Source organism: Pecten maximus, chromosome 12, assembly GCF_902652985.1.
Source record: "Pecten maximus chromosome 12, xPecMax1.1, whole genome shotgun sequence".
Taxonomy (NCBI): domain Eukaryota; kingdom Metazoa; phylum Mollusca; class Bivalvia; order Pectinida; family Pectinidae; genus Pecten; species Pecten maximus.
Window position 1 is genome coordinate 17,132,328 of NC_047026.1, and position 18,396 is coordinate 17,150,723.

An 18,396-nucleotide genomic window follows, 5' to 3' on the forward strand; every position below is an offset into this window, starting at 1 on the left:
TTAAAATCTTGACAAATAGAATTGAATACACGTACAAAAGGATTATAAGTGGACAAAGTATGGTATTAATAAAATGTAAATTATCAAATGGTAATAAAGAAATAATAAGCCATTTAATTACTACCCGGTAGTAACGTCCAATAATATAAATAATCTCAGAATCTCTCCTAAATCTCTGTATTTATAAATTAATAAGTGTTATCTAGGTATTTGATTTTCTTTAATTATTATTAAATATAGATAAGTTAATTAGCATATCAAGTATATATACAATGTAACATGTAATTAATATGTACTAATTTAATTATACAAATATTTGTTAAAATATAATTAATTTGTTGGGTTATTTTTCATAGATTTATTGATGGTTTTAATTGTTTTGCTTATCTTTGTAGCAATAAGAAGTTCATAATTATAATATGGTAATGACCACAATAAGATTCACTAAGCTTTTTAAAAATATTTATTTATTACCAACAGCAGGAACATGCTCTTTCAGAGGATCTTGGAACTCTCTGATGATGGTGTCTACCCAGGGAGTTCCCTACAAGAAAGCTGCTTCTCTCTGGAAGGGATTAGTACTGTACAACAGCAGAATGTCCACATCATTTGGAGAGACAAAGTGTGTTTGGCGTCTATTGTTCATAGTGAAGATTATTTTCAGGAGAAAATTATAATGACTGTACATGTGTTGAATTGATATCTTAATTGACATTAAATTGTGGCTTGTGCATTGCTTTAAATACTTTATACAGTCAAACCTGTATTAAGCGGCCACCCAAGGTACCGACAGATATTGGCTGCTTAAGACAGGTGGCTGCTTAAACCAGGTTGGCCAGAAACAGCCTGTTGCCCAATTCTTTTTTCAACAGTTTATTGAATTTATCATATCATAATGCACTTGATAACAATATACCGTGTACAGTGTATTTTGAAATGAAAACCAACAAAGATCAAAGTTTTGATGAATTTGATAAAAAATACCTGGTCATGTGATCATCGCGGATATCTACTTCCGGACAAAATGGCTGCTTAATACTGGACGATACAACGACTTGGGCCAGATTTTTGTGGCCATTGGCCCATTAGACAGGTGACCGCTTATTTAAGGTTCATTATATAGTGTTTTCCATCAGGCGGACCACAGACTGGCCACTTAACGGAAGTGGCCGCTTATTCAAGGTGGCCGTTAGAGCAGGTTTGACTGTATATTCTTATATTATGTCCAGTAAAAGTTGCTATTTAGTTTGATTTGTAGATGCTGTATCATAGATATAATAGTTGCTATTAATATGATTCAGTTAGTTTACTGAAGTGATATTCACTGATAATATTATAGTGCAATTTATTAAATTAATAATTGAAATGTTTTAACTTATGATACTTGACAATATATTATGATCTTGATGTGAATATTAATCATATTTATAACAGCAATAGGCCTAGGTGCTATTTGAGTTTGTTTTATTTAATGTTTTATTAAAGAACAGCGAGTTGAAGTTGAGATTGGAATGGTTTTGTGAAAATAAATTGATGATTGTCAAAATGCACATTTATTTAGAATTAAATAAAACAACATCATTAAATCTCTATTCTTATTGTCATAATTAATTGATGTTGTTTCTCGAAATGTCGCACCACGATACTGCATGGCATACACAAAAGTACATGTTCTGAAAAAATTGTCAAAAAATTTTCCTCCACCCATCATTTTGAAATTGTGGTGATCCCCGACTACCTATATCTTAGTTTATGTGACGTCTGAATACTGTGTACATAGTAGTTTTACTCAGCTAGTGTTAGTATGAATATTACTTCTACTCCAACACACAACAGAATTGACAATGGCACTGGAAATTATGTAAGTTAAACACAGTACAATTGTATAGGGTTTGGCTGATAAATACTTCACTTACATCAAGTGGGTTCCGTGAAGGCAACTGTTAGAGGGAGAAAATACAATATATCTAAAATACTTTACTATATAATGTCCGCCTGCGTTCATTAAATGATAATGTTCATGGATAAAGTCATGACCATTCAAATCATGATGTCTGGAATTTAGTTTAACACAAGATTAAAATGTCCACATTTTGACAAGAAGATCCTCATTTTCTTATCTGGAGTTGTAAATTATTTTCCATCTGAATTTGGAAATGAATCTAAATGAACATTAGATATGAGATTTTAGTATTCTCCTCATTCAGGGCTATGCCAACACATACAAAATGTATATACCGGTATGTATGGCTTGAATATTTAAAAATTAACCAGTACAGGTCAAACATAGTCAAACATCCTTGGATCAGAACTGATATGAACCAAGTATATCCGGCTTGTTTTTGACAAAACACAAATCAGACTATCTGTTAAGGAATGTTTGGATGTCACGATTACTATACACGGTATAAAGGTAGATAACTCTGTCAGAGCCAGTCAATCCTTACCTTGCCTGGGGGTTCAGGAGTGGGAAGGGCTTTCCGGCCAGGCGTACCACCCCCTCTTGATGGTAGGGGTGGCGCTGGACCTTGGTTAGGACCCGCCATTGGAGTACCAGGCTGAAACAAAATGAAAATATCTTAACTTCAAAGGGTAATTAAGATTTTCACATTGGATAGGAATGTTAACCGAAATTGTATTGTATTATTGAATGGCCAATCGTCAATTTGATTCATTTAAGGCCAAACAACAACAGATTTTTTTATTAAAAGACATCCACTGAAAGAAAATACATTAAACTCTCGCTAAAATGTTAAAAGGTACAAATAATCTAAAAATCATTGATATAAATTGGTTAAAAATCACATTATATTGCATTGTTAAGTTCTAATGCACATAAATAATCAAATACAAGAGATGCAGAAATCAAATAAACATTTCATACACGTTACATTAAAAAAGGTCTCACAAGTCTGTTTTGAGGTTTTAGGAATAAGAATTTATTATTACAGTGTTCATCCTAAAATAAGCCCCATCCCCTAGTGCAAAATTTTAGTTCTGAATATATTGGAGGACTTATTTGTGGCCAGGGTCTTATTGTGGATAAATGTTGTACCTTTCTGTTAATATACATGTACAAATATGTACAAATGTACCTTCAAATGTTTAATTGTTTTAAAAAGAACAACTTTTAAATCTCCTAATCATGGTCACATTGTATATATTCATTTAAATCATGTTACATAATTATGTTTGCAAAGCATATGAACCAGGCTATTGTAAAATATTTCTCCAATCAATCTGATCAGTAAATTTAAGTTTTATTCCAACTTACCAAAGGGCGACGAGGTGGAGGGGCAACATCTCCCGGGAGTGGAAGCTCTCTCTTCTGGCGACTCATCATGACAATCAGCTGTAGTGACATACACATACACAAGTACAGGAAACCACATTGATGCACATAAATTTATTTCTGGTTATTTAAATCATACCAGTTATGCAATAAATATATCACACGTCTATGATATTTTCATACATACATGTCTGATACTTACTTACACGCAAAAAATGACATGTTTGACATACTCGGATCCGTTATATTTTCATACATTCACGAATATCTGTGATATTTTATATACACGTCTGTGATATTTTATATACACGTCTGTGATATTTTACACATACACACGTCTGTGATATTTACATACATACAGGTCTGTGATATTTCATATGCATATGTACACATCTGTGATTTGGTTAATTTTTGTTTAACGTCCTATTAACAGCCAGAGTCATTTAAGGACATGCCTGGTTTTGGAGGTGGAGGAAAGCCGGAGTACACAGAGAAAACCCACTGACCTATGGTCAGTACCAGCTGGTGGTTTTTCTCTGGGTACTCCGGCTTTCCTCCACCTCCAAAACCTGGCACGTCCTTAAATGACCCTGGCTGTTAATAGGACGTTAAACAAAAACAAACACACATCTGTGATATTTATATACATGTCTATGATATTTATACATACACTGTATAATTTTGACTTTGAAAATTGCTGAGTCCATAAAAGCAGAATTCTAATTCTAAACTGTATATCTCAAGAAGGAAACATGGCATTTTTTGTTTGTTTTTTTTTTTTTTTACACTCCATTATCACTATAGTAAATGATGCTTGGTTTTAAATAATACAAAAGTGTATTGAAGAGTATTAAATTCTGAACTGGTATTACAAGTATACATTAGGTTGTGCACTCAAATGTAAAATACAAAAGACACCTCATTAAATTGAGACTGTCTTGCAATTGACATAAAGGGTAAATAAAATGGTCAGTTTACAGTGACATACCTTATTCAGAGAAAAATAAGAGTTTGATGTTGATTTCTTATATTATCCTACATAAATATTTTGGTTGTATTTTTTTATTAGGAGAATTAATGCTTAAAAATCAACAAAAACATATTTCAAGGTGGGAAAGAAGCGTCCCTTACCTGGCCAAACATATGTATACAACGTTTAATAAACCATGCATATATATATATATATATATATATTATATAGCCAACAGAGCGTGACTCTTTGCCTTCTATGATATCGACTTATTATATGAATTATATTATTATGCATTAAATTTTCCAATTCATAACATAGACAAATAGTAAATGCGTTGAGTGCGTCCACAATTTTGCCATCGCTTTGTGCAAATAGAGACATGGATTAGTTTGAAAATTTCTAACTTGGAAAAATTGAAACCGGATTTACTGATTATTTATTGACAATCTGCAATGTTTTTACAAGGTAGCTGGGAAACGCCAGAACCGACTTACCTTCAGCGATACGCCAGATCAGTTGAATGCCACTGATAATTTTAGATACAAACTTGTCCTTTTCTATTCAAAAGCGCACTTATTATTTCCGTCAAACACACTTGATTTCAACTTTTAATTTTCCGCATAAGTTTTCGAAGTTCACCGTCTTACTTCCTTGTTCAAAACTTCCGGGTTCATTAGAATCTCGATCACGTTGACGCTTTGACTTTCTTTTCCGATTTTTAGTAGCACCCCATCTTGTCGGTCAAACGCTCAACAAATGTGAAATAATGGCGACCTCCATGCATATAGCATGGAAGCGATATAATACTTCACACCGGTGAGTGCTAATTCCCGAAGCTATATCATGTTCACGATGTGTATATTATGAATGAAAGCAAAGCATTGGAAGTGCGCAGTTAATCACCTGATAAACTGACCATTTAATCAGGATAGGAACAGGGGTTCGGGTTTTGAGATTTTGAGTAACCTAATGTCAGGGCCAGAGGAAACTCGGACTAATTTCCTAAGTGCGAGTTTCCTCTGGCCAGACACCATATTTGGTGTAGGCCAGATCCAGATGATATTTGGGCTAGAGTAACATATGACATCGGTTAACAACCACAACACTATACATTCACTATTCATAAACTCTTTGAAACCTTATAAAAGTCGGGGTTATCAATATAACCGAAAGATAAACAGCAGAAGCAAATCAGCTTTTTGCATAAAACTCTTAAGTGCCAGTCATCAGACACTAGAACGAATATTCATACCCTGCCTACACTGCTCTCCGGTAGGTCCGACGACGACCATCTGTCAGAAATTGTCCGTCCGTCATCCAGAGCTACGTCATCGCAGCTAATCCGACACATCTTTGGAATTGCCGAGCCATGGCCAGTGAGAGTATTTGTTTTTTTATTCGGAATGAGATACGACTCTGGGCAGTCTGGATTAAACTAGTAAAGGGTCACATATTTCCTCTACACTATATGAAAATCACGTATTGGTTTTCACTTTATATATATATTCATGATTGTAACTGGTGTAACGTTGGTTATTTTCACTGGTACATTTGTTTCGCGTTTTCCCACAGAAATTCTCCTTTTTATGGTTTGGATAACAGTTATCAAGCTGGTTTACCAGGTATGTGTATAACTGGGCTACCTTCAGGTTTGAAACATGAAATGAAATCACATACTCGGAATTTATCAGTGAAGGTGCAGTTAATGTATGTCTGTTACTGCAGTCCTCTTCTGGCTCTGATGGCCGACTTGACAATCTGACAGATGTACATATAAAGTATATTTATTTATACAAAAGTATGAAATGAAAAGTATTTGGCATTTAATCATTATTAAAGTTTATTGTAATGCATATATATTTCAGGAGCAATATTCAACCCCCCCTCCACATATATACACACACATACACTTTGATGTGACATATATTGCACATTTAGAACATTTTATGTTTTTATGTAGTGTCTTTAAAACAGTTCAGCTGTTCATCAAGTTAACAAAATTTTTTATATTTTCTTTCCAGGTTGTTGCAAGCAACCTTGAATCATCTTTATGGAAATATACAGCAACGGTGTTGTCATATGGGTGAGTTATTAGTCCTATCAGCCCTTCCTAATCTTCAGGAAGACTCAGGACTTTTTGTCTTTATTTTAGACATACTTTTTGCAGCAGCGAGAGTATCGAAGATGGCTTGAGATTGCCTTTCAAATTGAATGTCAAAGGTTAACGGTCACTTCACTCTATACACTGTAAATAGTTACTTCCAGGTGCTAAATTTTAAATCAATTTTAATGTTGTAATTAGGATTGGTGGAACCGTGGAATACAGGTCAATATAATACTATACTCAATCTCAAATTTGTTGGTTTTTAGCAGCAGCTGTCCAAACTGTCACACCTACCCAAGCAAAGTTGATGCGAATAAAAAGAGATATTAAGATACCATTGAAGAAGAAGAGGTAGGTAAATGTTTGATAGTTAACTCAAAATTTATTATATATATAAGAAATTGTATATCAAAACAGTTTTTCCCTGAGGCAAAATATATCTGAGAATATCATTTGGCATCCTGAAATACAAAAGATTACACTACCATTACGCACCAATAACAGCATTGTAAGAACAACGGAAAGGTAAAAGAAACATATTTTGTTTATAGTTATCAATTATAGTTCAATATTTCAATTTCTACTCAAGTTGGACTCAAGGAAACTACCAAACTTAATCTGTTTCATTTGCTCATGAATTTGACCAGATTAACACTGATCAGTGCGTATGAATACATGGTTAAAATCCTTCCGCGGAACAATTTCACTTTTTCTACATTGTTGTTATAAACATGGAATAATTATTACAATTATCAAATTTATAATGTATTCTTGTATTTAATGAAAGACCAGATATGCTAAATGCTTCTATTTTGACAAAATAATGCTGTTTTTAATCCTAATATTGCAGACTATTTTACTCGATCGACTAGACATGCACAATCCGGAACTCCTCGGGCTTTTCCGCATTTGGACTTGCACAAGCTTCGAGACATTGATGTCAAGACCGACTTTTTTATTCGAAAAAAAAACCATTGAAATATAAGGATTGAATCTTGATTTGGTCGATTTCATGGGGTCTTGAATTGAGTTGCTCTTGAGACAAATTCAACATGAACTGCTTATAGTTATCAATTATAGTTCATTGTTTTTTGTGTGTTTCAGAGATTCCTTGTCTGTTCTTCGAACTCTGTCAGAAGTTGCTGGCAAGGTGGGTATTGAATGTACTCAGGGCTTTTTCTGGGGGCTTTTTGGGGCCATTAATTGGCCCCATTCCCAATTGGAATTGGTACTATAAGCTACCTATCAGGATGCACCTAAAACCAGTGCTTTTCCAAAATGGAAAATGAAAAAATGAGATTAACCGTAAATGTTTAAAAAAGAAGATTAACCCTCAACTGATGTACCATAAACTGGTAAATTGATCAGTCACAACAGTTACTTTACGACCCAATCATCTTTAGAAAGCTCTAAATGTGTATAGAATTTTTGGTATATTAAAAATTTTCATTACTTTCATAAGATTGAGAAAATTATTATTAAATTGAAATTAATTTTTTTAAATCAATTTAATTAATATTCAGTTTATTTCGGTTTAAAATCTACTTTGATAGAAATCATTCTTCTTTGTTGAAGTTTGTTACATTTTTTATTTCATTCCACAGGATCACTCAATGCCTGACTACAAACCAACATACACTGATGATTCTTATTTGATACCATACATTCAGCAATCCGTAAGTCATGGATTAATTTACAAATTTAACAATACCATACATTCAGCAATCCGTAAGTCGTGGATTAATTTACAAATTTAACAATACCATACATTCAGCAATCCGTAAGTCGTGGATTAATTTACAAATTTAACAATAACATACATTCAGAAATCTGTAAGTCATGGATTAATTTCCAAATTTAACGGTGTCAAGTCGTTTTGGTAACAAGTCGTTTCGGTACTTTTTCGGAAGTTGTTTCGGGACATTCGGAAGTCGTTTCGGTAGAAGTCCGGGTCGTTTCGGGAGACATGAGCAAGTCGTTTCGGTAATTTCAATCAACATTAGAATAAACACCTTAATTTTTTTAATGCATAATTAACATGAATTAATCTGTTTTTAAAACGATTCATACTTAATATACAGTCAGTATAAACACCTATTACGCTTCAGATATTTTGATTATGACAACAAATATATCGATAATACAAACAGCATTGTTTTAACCCCCAAGCGCAGTGTTTTCTTTAAACCAGCACTGATGGTTCTTTTCTTTATGATCGTACCTAAACACGTTATTATTTGGTTCATAATTTCAAACTTCTATTACAGAAGCAATACAATCAAAATCAAAATTGGTATGTAACAACCCATGCCCGAGAAATAAAGGCTATACAGGGTGATTTCATTACTTTTTTTGATTTTGTATTAGGTTTGTTAAATCATTACGTATTCAAAATTGAGACACACATATATATATACATGTTGGTATAGAATTAAATACGTTAAGTTGGAGAAATATATACATGTATAGAAATACGTAAAGTTAGAGAAATATATACATTGTGTGTAAAGATATAGAAATACGTAAAGTTAGAGAAATATATACATGTATAGAAATATGTAAAGTTACAGAAATATATACATGTATAGAAATACGTAAAGTTAGAGAAATATATACATGTATAGAAATACGTAAAGTTAGAGAAATATATACATGTATAGAAATACGTAAAGTTAGAGAAATATATACATGTATAGAAATACGTAAAGTTAGAGAAATATATACATGTATAGAAATACGTAAAGTTAGAGAAATATATACATGTATAGAAATACGTAAAGTTAGAGAAATATATACATGTATAGAAATACGTAAAGTTAGAGAAATATATACATGTATAGAAATACGTAAAGTTATAGAAATATATACATGTATATAAATACGTAAAGTTAGAGAAATATATACATGTATAGAAATACGTAAAGTTAGAGAAAAATATACATGTATAGAAATACGTAAAGTTAGAGAAATATATACATGTATAGAAATACGTAAAGTTAGAGAAATATATACATGTATAGAAATACGTAAAGTTATAGAAATATATGTTAAGGTATAGAAATACGTAAAGTTAGAGAAATATATACATGTATAGAAATACGTAAAGTTAGAGAAATATATACGTGTATAGAAATACGTAAAGTTAGAGAAATATATACGTGTATAGAAATACGTAAAGGTAGAGAAATATATACGTGTATAGAAATACGTAAAGGTAGAGAAATATATACGTGTATAGAAATACGTAAAGTTAGAGAAATATATACGTGTATAGAAATACGTAAAGTTAGAGAAATATATACATGTATAGAAATACGTAAAGTTAGAGAAATATATACATGTATAGAAATACGTAAAGGTAGAGAAATATATACATGTATAGAAATACGTAAAGTTAGAGAAATATATACATGTATAGAAATACGTAAAGGTAGAGAAATATATACATGTATAGAAATACGTAAAGTTAGAGAAATATATACATGTATAGAAATACGTAAAGTTAGAGAAATATATACATGTATAGAAATACGTAAAGTTAGAGAAATATATACATGTATAGAAATACAGAAATATATACATGTATAGAAATACGTAAAGATAGAGAAATATATACATGTATAGAAATACGTAAAGATAGAGAAATATATACATGTATAGAAATACGTAAAGTTAGAGAAATATATACATGTATAGAAATACGTAAAGTTAGAGAAATATATACATGTATAGAAATACGTAAAGTTAGAGAAATATATACATGTATAGAAATACGTAAAGATAGAGAAATATATACATGTATAGAAATACGTAAAGTTAGAGAAATATATACATGTATAGAAATACGTTACGATAGAGAAATATATACATGTATAGAAATACGTAAAGTTAGAGAAATATATACATGTATAGAAATACGTAAAGTTAGAGAAATATATACATGTATAGAAATACGTAAAGTTAGAGGGGGCTCTCTTGAAACTAAGTTAATCTATTTCAATCGATTTGGCCTTATAATTCAATATATTTGAATTTTACCCCCAATTCGGATTTATATGCAAACATGTACAACCCTGCACCTATGGGGATTTCCCAGGGGCTGCGGTTATCACTATGGATTGGAAATTACCAAGTTAATTCCAAATTTACCTTAAGGAATAATCCTACAGAGTAGCCCCTAAGAATGCCAAAAAATTATAATGTGTTGATACATGAAAGTAGAGCTTTTCAATAAATGTAACTTTTAGAGCTAATGTGACTTGTGTTATTGTATAAAATTTAAATTTTGTGTTAATTTAAGTTTATACAAGCACATGTCCTCTACAATCTTGAGTTTCTTTAACTCCAAATCTAACGTCAGATTATTATATATTGTAAGGTCATACGGGACTTATGTTTTTTGGAAGGGAATTTTCATGTTAATGTTACAAATGTACAACTTCATATATCTATGTAAATAGGTTTTATATATAATAAGCCGGAGAGTTAACCTTCGGTAACGTTTGTTCAGCAGTAATTAGATGATGTCATTATGCATGAATATTAAGTATGTTGTTAGTAATCACGTGACTATAGTGACCAATGGTCAAGAGTTTAGGTGACGCTAATTTCAGTCTTTGTCTAGCAGTTGAGGAGGCTGGTGGAATTACGTTCATGTTTCTTTTGACGACCCGCCCTCCTGCCCCTATCTGTCGCCAGTGTATATATTTACCAAGTGTTAGTAGTGTTATACATTTATATGACATAAATTCCCTGCATGTCCCTGGGACTCAACCATCGATGTGCTGAGTGCCCCAGGCCACACGTTTGCCATTTTATTAACGTAATTGGGCTTACACATCTGACCTGCGGGGTGCTCCACAGGTTTTTAGTACTAGTACCATCCTGCATGTTGCGGGCTCCGCCCATCTAACCTGCTGGGTTCCCCACAGGTTTTCCTCCATATTTACCTTAAGTTTGGCCTCGCCCATCTGAAATGCTAGCTATATGTAGCTATAGGGTCTCCACCTGTTTCAGCGCCATCCTGCATGTCATGGGCTCCGCCCATCTAACCTGCTGGGTCCCCCACAGGTTTTCCGTTTTCATTACCTTATGTAGTTCCATCCTGCATGTTTTTGGGCTCCGCCCATCTAACCTGCTGGGTTCCCCACAGGTTTGCCTCCATATTTACTTTAGTTGGGCTTCGCCCATCTGATCTACTAGATATATAGTGTCTCCACTGGTTTTAGTGCCATCCCGCATGTCCTGGGCTCCGCCCATCTAACCTGCTGGGTTCCCCATAGGTTTGCCATTATTTTTAGTTTATGATTTGCCAATTTGACATGATTGGTGCACCACAGGTTAGTGCCATCCTGCATGTCGTGGGCTCCGCCCATCTAACCTGCTGGGTTCCCCACAGGCTTTCATCCATATTTACCTTAAATTTGGGCTTTGTCCATCTGACATGTTAGGGTCTCCACTGGGTCTATTATTATCCTGCATGTCCTAGACTTGGCCAATTTAACCTGCTGGGTTAGGTTTTTTCCTGATTGTTACTTTAATCTTGGGGATCAGCCTTCTGACCAGCGGGGCTCTCTCAGAGGTCTCCACATCTGACCTACTGGGTTCCCTGGCCTACAGGTTGTCTATGGGCTCCGCTCACTTATCCAATAAGTTTCCCACAGTATTTGTCGGGTGTGATTTTAATGGTTGTTTAGAATCGAAATGTAAATCAATCCGGCTAAGGTGAATAAATAGTCTTGTGTTTATATAGTAAGTTTATTGATTGTGTGCAAATTAAAGATTGTAGTGGCAACTTCATTATTATATATTATTAACATTGAATGTCTGTTTCTCTATCAAGATATTGGTAACAACTATATCGTGTACATGAACAGTTAATGCTGTTAGTTCAATTTATGTCTAACCAAAAAAAAAATTTGGACTACTCTGTAGGTTATCCCTAATTAATAATTGATTCGGGGCCTTATAATTCAATATATTTGAATTTTACCCCCAATTCGGATTTATATGCAAACATGTACAACCCTGCACCTATGGGGATTTCCCAGGGGCTGCGGTTATCACTATGGATTGGAAATTACCAAGTTAATTCCAAATTTACCTTAAGGAATAATCCTACAGAGTAGCCCCTAAGAATGCCAAAAAATTATAATGTGTTGATACATGAAAGTAGAGCTTTTCAATAAATGTAACTTTTAGAGCTAATGTGACTTGTGTTATTGTATAAAATTTAAATTTTGTGTTAATTTAAGTTTATACAAGCACATGTCCTCTACAATCTTGAGTTTCTTTAACTCCAAATCTAACGTCAGATTATTATATATTGTAAGGTCATACGGGACTTATGTTTTTTGGAAGGGAATTTTCATGTTAATGTTACAAATGTACAACTTCATATATCTATGTAAATAGGTTTTATATATAATAAGCCGGAGAGTTAACCTTCGGTAACGTTTGTTCAGCAGTAATTAGATGATGTCATTATGCATGAATATTAAGTATGTTGTTAGTAATCACGTGACTATAGTGACCAATGGTCAAGAGTTTAGGTGACGCTAATTTCAGTCTTTGTCTAGCAGTTGAGGAGGCTGGTGGAATTACGTTCATGTTTCTTTTGACGACCCGCCCTCCTGCCCCTATCTGTCGCCAGTGTATATATTTACCAAGTGTTAGTAGTGTTATACATTTATATGACATAAATTCCCTGCATGTCCCTGGGACTCAACCATCGATATGCTGAGTGCCCCAGGCCACACGTTTGCCATTTTATTAACGTAATTGGGCTTACACATCTGACCTGCGGGGTGCTCCACAGGTTTTTAGTACTAGTACCATCCTGCATGTTGCGGGCTCCGCCCATCTAACCTGCTGGGTTCCCCACAGGTTTTCCTCCATATTTACCTTAAGTTTGGCCTCGCCCATCTGAAATGCTAGCTATATGTAGCTATAGGGTCTCCACCTGTTTCAGCGCCATCCTGCATGTCATGGGCTCCGCCCATCTAACCTGCTGGGTCCCCCACAGGTTTTCCGTTTTCATTACCTTATGTAGTTCCATCCTGCATGTTTTTGGGCTCCGCCCATCTAACCTGCTGGGTTCCCCACAGGTTTGCCTCCATATTTACTTTAGTTGGGCTTCGCCCATCTGATCTACTAGATATATAGTGTCTCCACTGGTTTTAGTGCCATCCCGCATGTCCTGGGCTCCGCCCATCTAACCTGCTGGGTTCCCCACAGGTTTGCCATTATTTTTAGTTTATGATTTGCCAATTTGACATGATTGGTGCACCACAGGTTAGTGCCATCCTGCATGTCGTGGGCTCCGCCCATCTAACCTGCTGGGTTCCCCACAGGCTTTCATCCATATTTACCTTAAATTTGGGCTTTGTCCATCTGACATGTTAGGGTCTCCACTGGGTCTATTATTATCCTGCATGTCCTAGACTTGGCCAATCTAACCTGCTGGGTTTCCCACAGGTTTTTTCCTGATTGTTACTTTAATCTTGGGGATCAGCCTTCTGACCAGCGGGGGCTCTCTCAGGGGTCTCCACATCTGACCTACTGGGTTCCCTGGCCTACAGGTTGTCTATGGGCTCCGCTCACTTATCCAATAAGTTTCCCACAGTATTTGTCGGGTGTGATTTTAATGGTTGTTTAGAATCGAAATGTAAATCAATCCGGCTAAGGTGAATAAATAGTCTTGTGTTTATATAGTAAGTTTATTGATTGTGTGCAAATTAAAGATTGTAGTGGCAACTTCATTATTATATATTATTAACATTGAATGTCTGTTTCTCTATCAAGATATTGGTAACAACTATATCGTGTACATGAACAGTTAATGCTGTTAGTTCAATTTATGTCTAACCAAAAAAAAAATTTGGACTACTCTGTAGGTTATCCCTAATTAATAATTGATTCGGGGCCTTATAATTCAATATATTTGAATTTTACCCCCAATTCGGATTTATATGCAAACATGTACAACCCTGCACCTATGGGGATTTCCCAGGGGCTGCGGTTATCACTATGGATTGGAAATTACCAAGTTAATTCCAAATTTACCTTAAGGAATAATCCTACAGAGTAGCCCCTAAGAATGCCAAAAAATTATAATGTGTTGATACATGAAAGTAGAGCTTTTCAATAAATGTAACTTTTAGAGCTAATGTGACTTGTGTTATTGTATAAAGAAATATATACATGTATAGAAATACGTAAAGATTGAGAAATATATACATGTATAGAAATACGTGAAGATAGAGAAATATAAAGGAAAGGCATTTTCGCAAGGGTTACCACAAATACATTCAGCATTTTCTATCAGGTTAAAACGAAATAAGTCATATATATGAGAGAGCTGTTTTGATACTTTAACTTAGTATGAATTATATTAATTTTCCTATCACCAAAACCATAATAACTGGGAGGTTTTAATGTTTTTATATCTGGTGTAATAGCATTTTTGAAAATGCTCAAGCTAGGAGAATATCAAATATTATTATTTTAGACGAAGAGTTGAACGAAAAAAGATGAATTTGTATAAGAAAGTCGATAGTTAGGAATAACAAAATTATTTCTATTTCTCAATGCATAAGGGTGTTTAGACCAACAGATTGTTGTTAGGGCACTAGAATATCTGACAAATCTGGAGTTAGATTATGTTTCATCTTATACAGTAATTAAAGTTTTAACTCTCCCTCTCCCCTTCTTCTCATGCCATTTTCCTATAATTACAAAAAGAACTTAATCCAAAATGCTCCATTTATCCATATAATATATGTATTTTTTTTTCTAATCGATTAAGTATAATTGAATTCGCACAAACGCGATGGTCGTATGCCGACGTTGGCCCAATGGTAGTGTCCAACGGTCGCATCTCATATTTGTTGTTGATTTGTAACATCGAGTTATATTAATTATCGATATTGTTGTTATGGATGGTATATTATGATTGTTTGATATGAATAAAAAAAACTTAGCAAGAATTTTGCTGTTTTTGTGTGGATCATTTAACGTTATCACGTGGTAGTCTACAGTAAACGTTGTAAGGGACATTAACCCGAGTCGTGGCTAGTAAGCATTATAGCATTATATACCAATAATAGATTGTTGATGCAATTATAGTCACTTAAAAATGCAATGAAAACACAAAAACAGTAGAATCTGCATTGTTTCATTAAGTATCGAAACGTCCTACCGAAGTCCCGAAAAATCTCGCCTATGTACTGAAACGACCCCAAGACTTTTCGGGACTCCCGAAACGACTTGTCGCCGAAACGACTTGTTAACGAAAGACTAGCATTCAATTTAACAATACCATACATTCAGCAATCTGTAAGACGTGGACTAATTTACAAATTTAACAATAACATACATTCATTAATCTGTAAGTCATGGACTTATTCACAAATTTAACAATAACATAAATTCAGCAATTTGTAAGTCGTGGATTAATTCAAAAATTTAACAATTCCATACATTCAGCAATCTGTAAATAATAGGCTTAGTTCACAAACTTAATGGTACCATACGTATACGCTCAGCAATCCATATGTTATGGGCTAAATCAAAAATTTAATACTACCATAAGTCAACAATCCATATGTTGCATGTTCTTCATGATGTACAAGTGTAATGATATTCAGCATTATAGGAACTGTACAGTAGATACAAACAACCAGGTGCTTATGTTTATATTTCAGATAAATTACCGATTCGCTTTACAATCTGGAAGAGCAACTGCTCAGTATTTCATTGAGAAATTCCCAGAATGTTTTGCATTTGAGAAGAGTGCACCCCATATACCGGTAAGTATCCAGTCGTTGCAATGTGACATAAAATATCTGCATACCTGTTAACTACTAATTCACAAATAGAAGAATAAGTGGAATATAAATAAAGAAACAAGTGTTATATATTATATATTGCAATATTATCATCTTTTATAATGATATACTTTTTGAATATCTGTTACATAAATCATTGATAAATTTGCATACCAGATAAATCAATTTTCATAACCTCACATTTTTTTCGATGAGTGTTAGTGACTGTTTTCATTTATATATGGTTTACAATGCCCATATATTGTGTCAATAATTATCTTATTTTTGGTAAATCATTGTACTTATACACATTACCATACATTATCAAAGTACATCTGGTGATACTATTACTTAATTATACCCCCTGCAACGAAGTTAGGGGGGTATACTGGAATCACCTTGTCCGTCCGTCCGTCTGTCACAAAATTTGTCCGGATATGCATTCGCTCATTTCTTTATGGATTTCATTCAAATCGGGTATATAGTTAGAAGACCATATGAACTTGTGTCCCCTGTAGTGATTTTGCGATTTAGCCCTTTTTAACAGAGTTATATATGCCCCTTTTTCATACAAAATGTGTCATCATTTTGTCCGGCTATGCATTCACTTAGTTTTTGATGGATTTTCTTGAAACTTTATACAGAGTTGAAGGATGGCATGAAGTTGTGTCTCCAGTAACGGCTTCTTCCGAAAAAACCCTTTTTACAGAGTTATGCCCCTTTATGTAAACAATGACTACTAGCTTGTCCGGCTATGCATTTGCTTTGTTTTCAATGGATTTTCTTGAAACTTCTTACACAGTTGAAGGACTGCATGCCCCCAGTAAATGTTTTTCCGAAAAAATGCTTTTAACATAGTTATGCCCCTTTATTTGAAAAATGGTTATAATTTTGTCCAGTTATGCATTTCCTCAGTTTTCACAAAATTGGTGTACAGTTAAAAGACCATATGGTGTTGTGATTTTCCCCAAGTAGTCCTTTTAAACAAATTATGCCACTTTAGCCCTTTTTAACAGAGTTATGGTCTTTTTCATACAAAATGTGTCATCATTTTGTCCGGCTATGCATTCACTTAGTTTTTGATGGATTTTCTTGAAACTTCATACAAAGTTGACGGATGGCATGAAGTTGTGTCTTCAGTTACGGCTTCTTTTGAAAAACCCTAATTACAGAGTTATGCCCCTTTATGTAAAAAATGGTTACTAGCTTGTCCAGCTATGCATTTGCTTTGTTTTCAACGGATTTTACTAAAATTTGGTATGTAGTTAGAGGACCCTATGAGGCTTAGCTCTATGCAAAGATTTTGCCGAATTACCAGTTCTAATAGAGTTATGCCCCTTTTTCTTTAAAAACGAGCTAAATTTTGTTCGGCTATGCATTCACTTAGTTCTTACCTAAACATAGAACATGTTTGATTTGGTTATAGTACCATAAATAGGCAGCTTCACAAAGTATCCAAACAAATCATGGAAAAGCGGGGGGTATATTTGTCACCCCCTCGGTGACAGCTCTAGTTATGTTTTCAGTGAGCCTGTTGGTTTTATAACCTGTAGTTTTTGTAGAATTTTTTCAAGTGAGACCAAACACTATTTTCAAAATTTTGATCACCCCCTAATACTTAGAAATTAGTGTGAAATATAGAGTCCCACAGGAAAAGTATGAATCCAGGACTGAAATAGCAAAGTACCAAAAATCACTGACCCTACCCCACGTACAATTAAGGAAGATGATAACCATAATTAAATGTAATTTGTAAGTCATGTAATTGTTTTTGTTGATATTCTAGGCATTTGAGCCAAAACAAGGCTATGCTAAGTTGGAAGATGTGTCAGAAGAGGCATTGCAGGAAAGGATACAGATACACCTGGTGTCAGAGTCTTTAAAGATGTTTGAGAAGCTTATTGAAGAAGGTAAAACAAGATTTCACCTCTTAATTAGAGAGGGACATTGTCAGTTTTTTTTTAAATCCTAAAGCAGGGAGCAAGGACATTTATGATGCTCCAACATATTTCTTGTTTGTTGGTTTTTTGGCCTCATTTTATCAATTTTGGGTTAGAATTATGCAATTTATTATTCCTGTGTGACCAAAATCATCTGTTGTTCTTGACCAGTGTCTGTTGAGAGCATATGGCTGATACAGGCCCTTTGGAGCTCTTGCTTTGAGATTACGTTCCCGCATCAGATTTCTTGAAAATTAAAC

General features: G+C 34.0%; 2 protein-coding genes and 1 long non-coding RNA gene across 12 annotated transcripts in view; 1 reads left to right on the forward strand and 2 right to left on the reverse strand.

Annotated features, from left to right (window-relative positions):
- Window positions 1–4,916, reverse strand: part of LOC117340037 (proline-, glutamic acid- and leucine-rich protein 1-like) — a 43,620-nt gene extending 38,704 nt beyond the window's left edge. For 5 of the 8 annotated variants that reach the window (XM_033901793.1, XM_033901791.1, XM_033901789.1 and 2 more), the window contains exons 1-4: window positions 4,760–4,916; window positions 3,275–3,352; window positions 2,448–2,558; window positions 1,917–1,940 (exon numbers count right to left, since the gene is read on the reverse strand). In XM_033901793.1, the coding sequence (XP_033757684.1) occupies window positions 1,917–1,940; window positions 2,448–2,558; window positions 3,275–3,343 (204 nt within the window). In that variant the 5' untranslated portion in view covers window positions 3,344–3,352; window positions 4,760–4,916. The remainder of the gene's footprint in view (window positions 1–1,916; window positions 1,941–2,447; window positions 2,559–3,274; window positions 3,353–4,759) is intronic. The other 3 variants (XM_033901794.1, XM_033901792.1, XM_033901788.1) reach the window with 1 other exon arrangement.
- Window positions 4,917–4,991: 75 nt separating this feature from the next.
- The window catches only part of LOC117339295 (pentatricopeptide repeat domain-containing protein 3, mitochondrial-like), a 41,074-nt gene continuing 27,669 nt past the window's right edge, over window positions 4,992–18,396 (forward strand). The window contains exons 1-7 of one of the 3 annotated variants that reach the window (XM_033900807.1): window positions 4,992–5,081; window positions 6,287–6,348; window positions 6,636–6,720; window positions 7,474–7,519; window positions 7,974–8,045; window positions 16,074–16,178; window positions 17,983–18,106. In XM_033900807.1, the coding sequence (XP_033756698.1) occupies window positions 5,032–5,081; window positions 6,287–6,348; window positions 6,636–6,720; window positions 7,474–7,519; window positions 7,974–8,045; window positions 16,074–16,178; window positions 17,983–18,106 (544 nt within the window). In that variant the 5' untranslated portion in view covers window positions 4,992–5,031. Of the gene's footprint in view, window positions 5,082–6,286; window positions 6,349–6,635; window positions 6,725–7,473; window positions 7,520–7,973; window positions 8,046–16,073; window positions 16,179–17,982; window positions 18,107–18,396 lie in introns of those variants that run through there. The other 2 variants (XM_033900808.1, XM_033900809.1) reach the window with 2 other exon arrangements.
- On the reverse strand, window positions 10,765–13,987 carry LOC117339297. Its single transcript, XR_004535160.1, has 2 exons — window positions 13,828–13,987; window positions 10,765–11,873 (listed from the first exon to the last, which is right to left on the reverse strand). It is a non-coding gene; the product is annotated as an uncharacterized LOC117339297 (long non-coding RNA).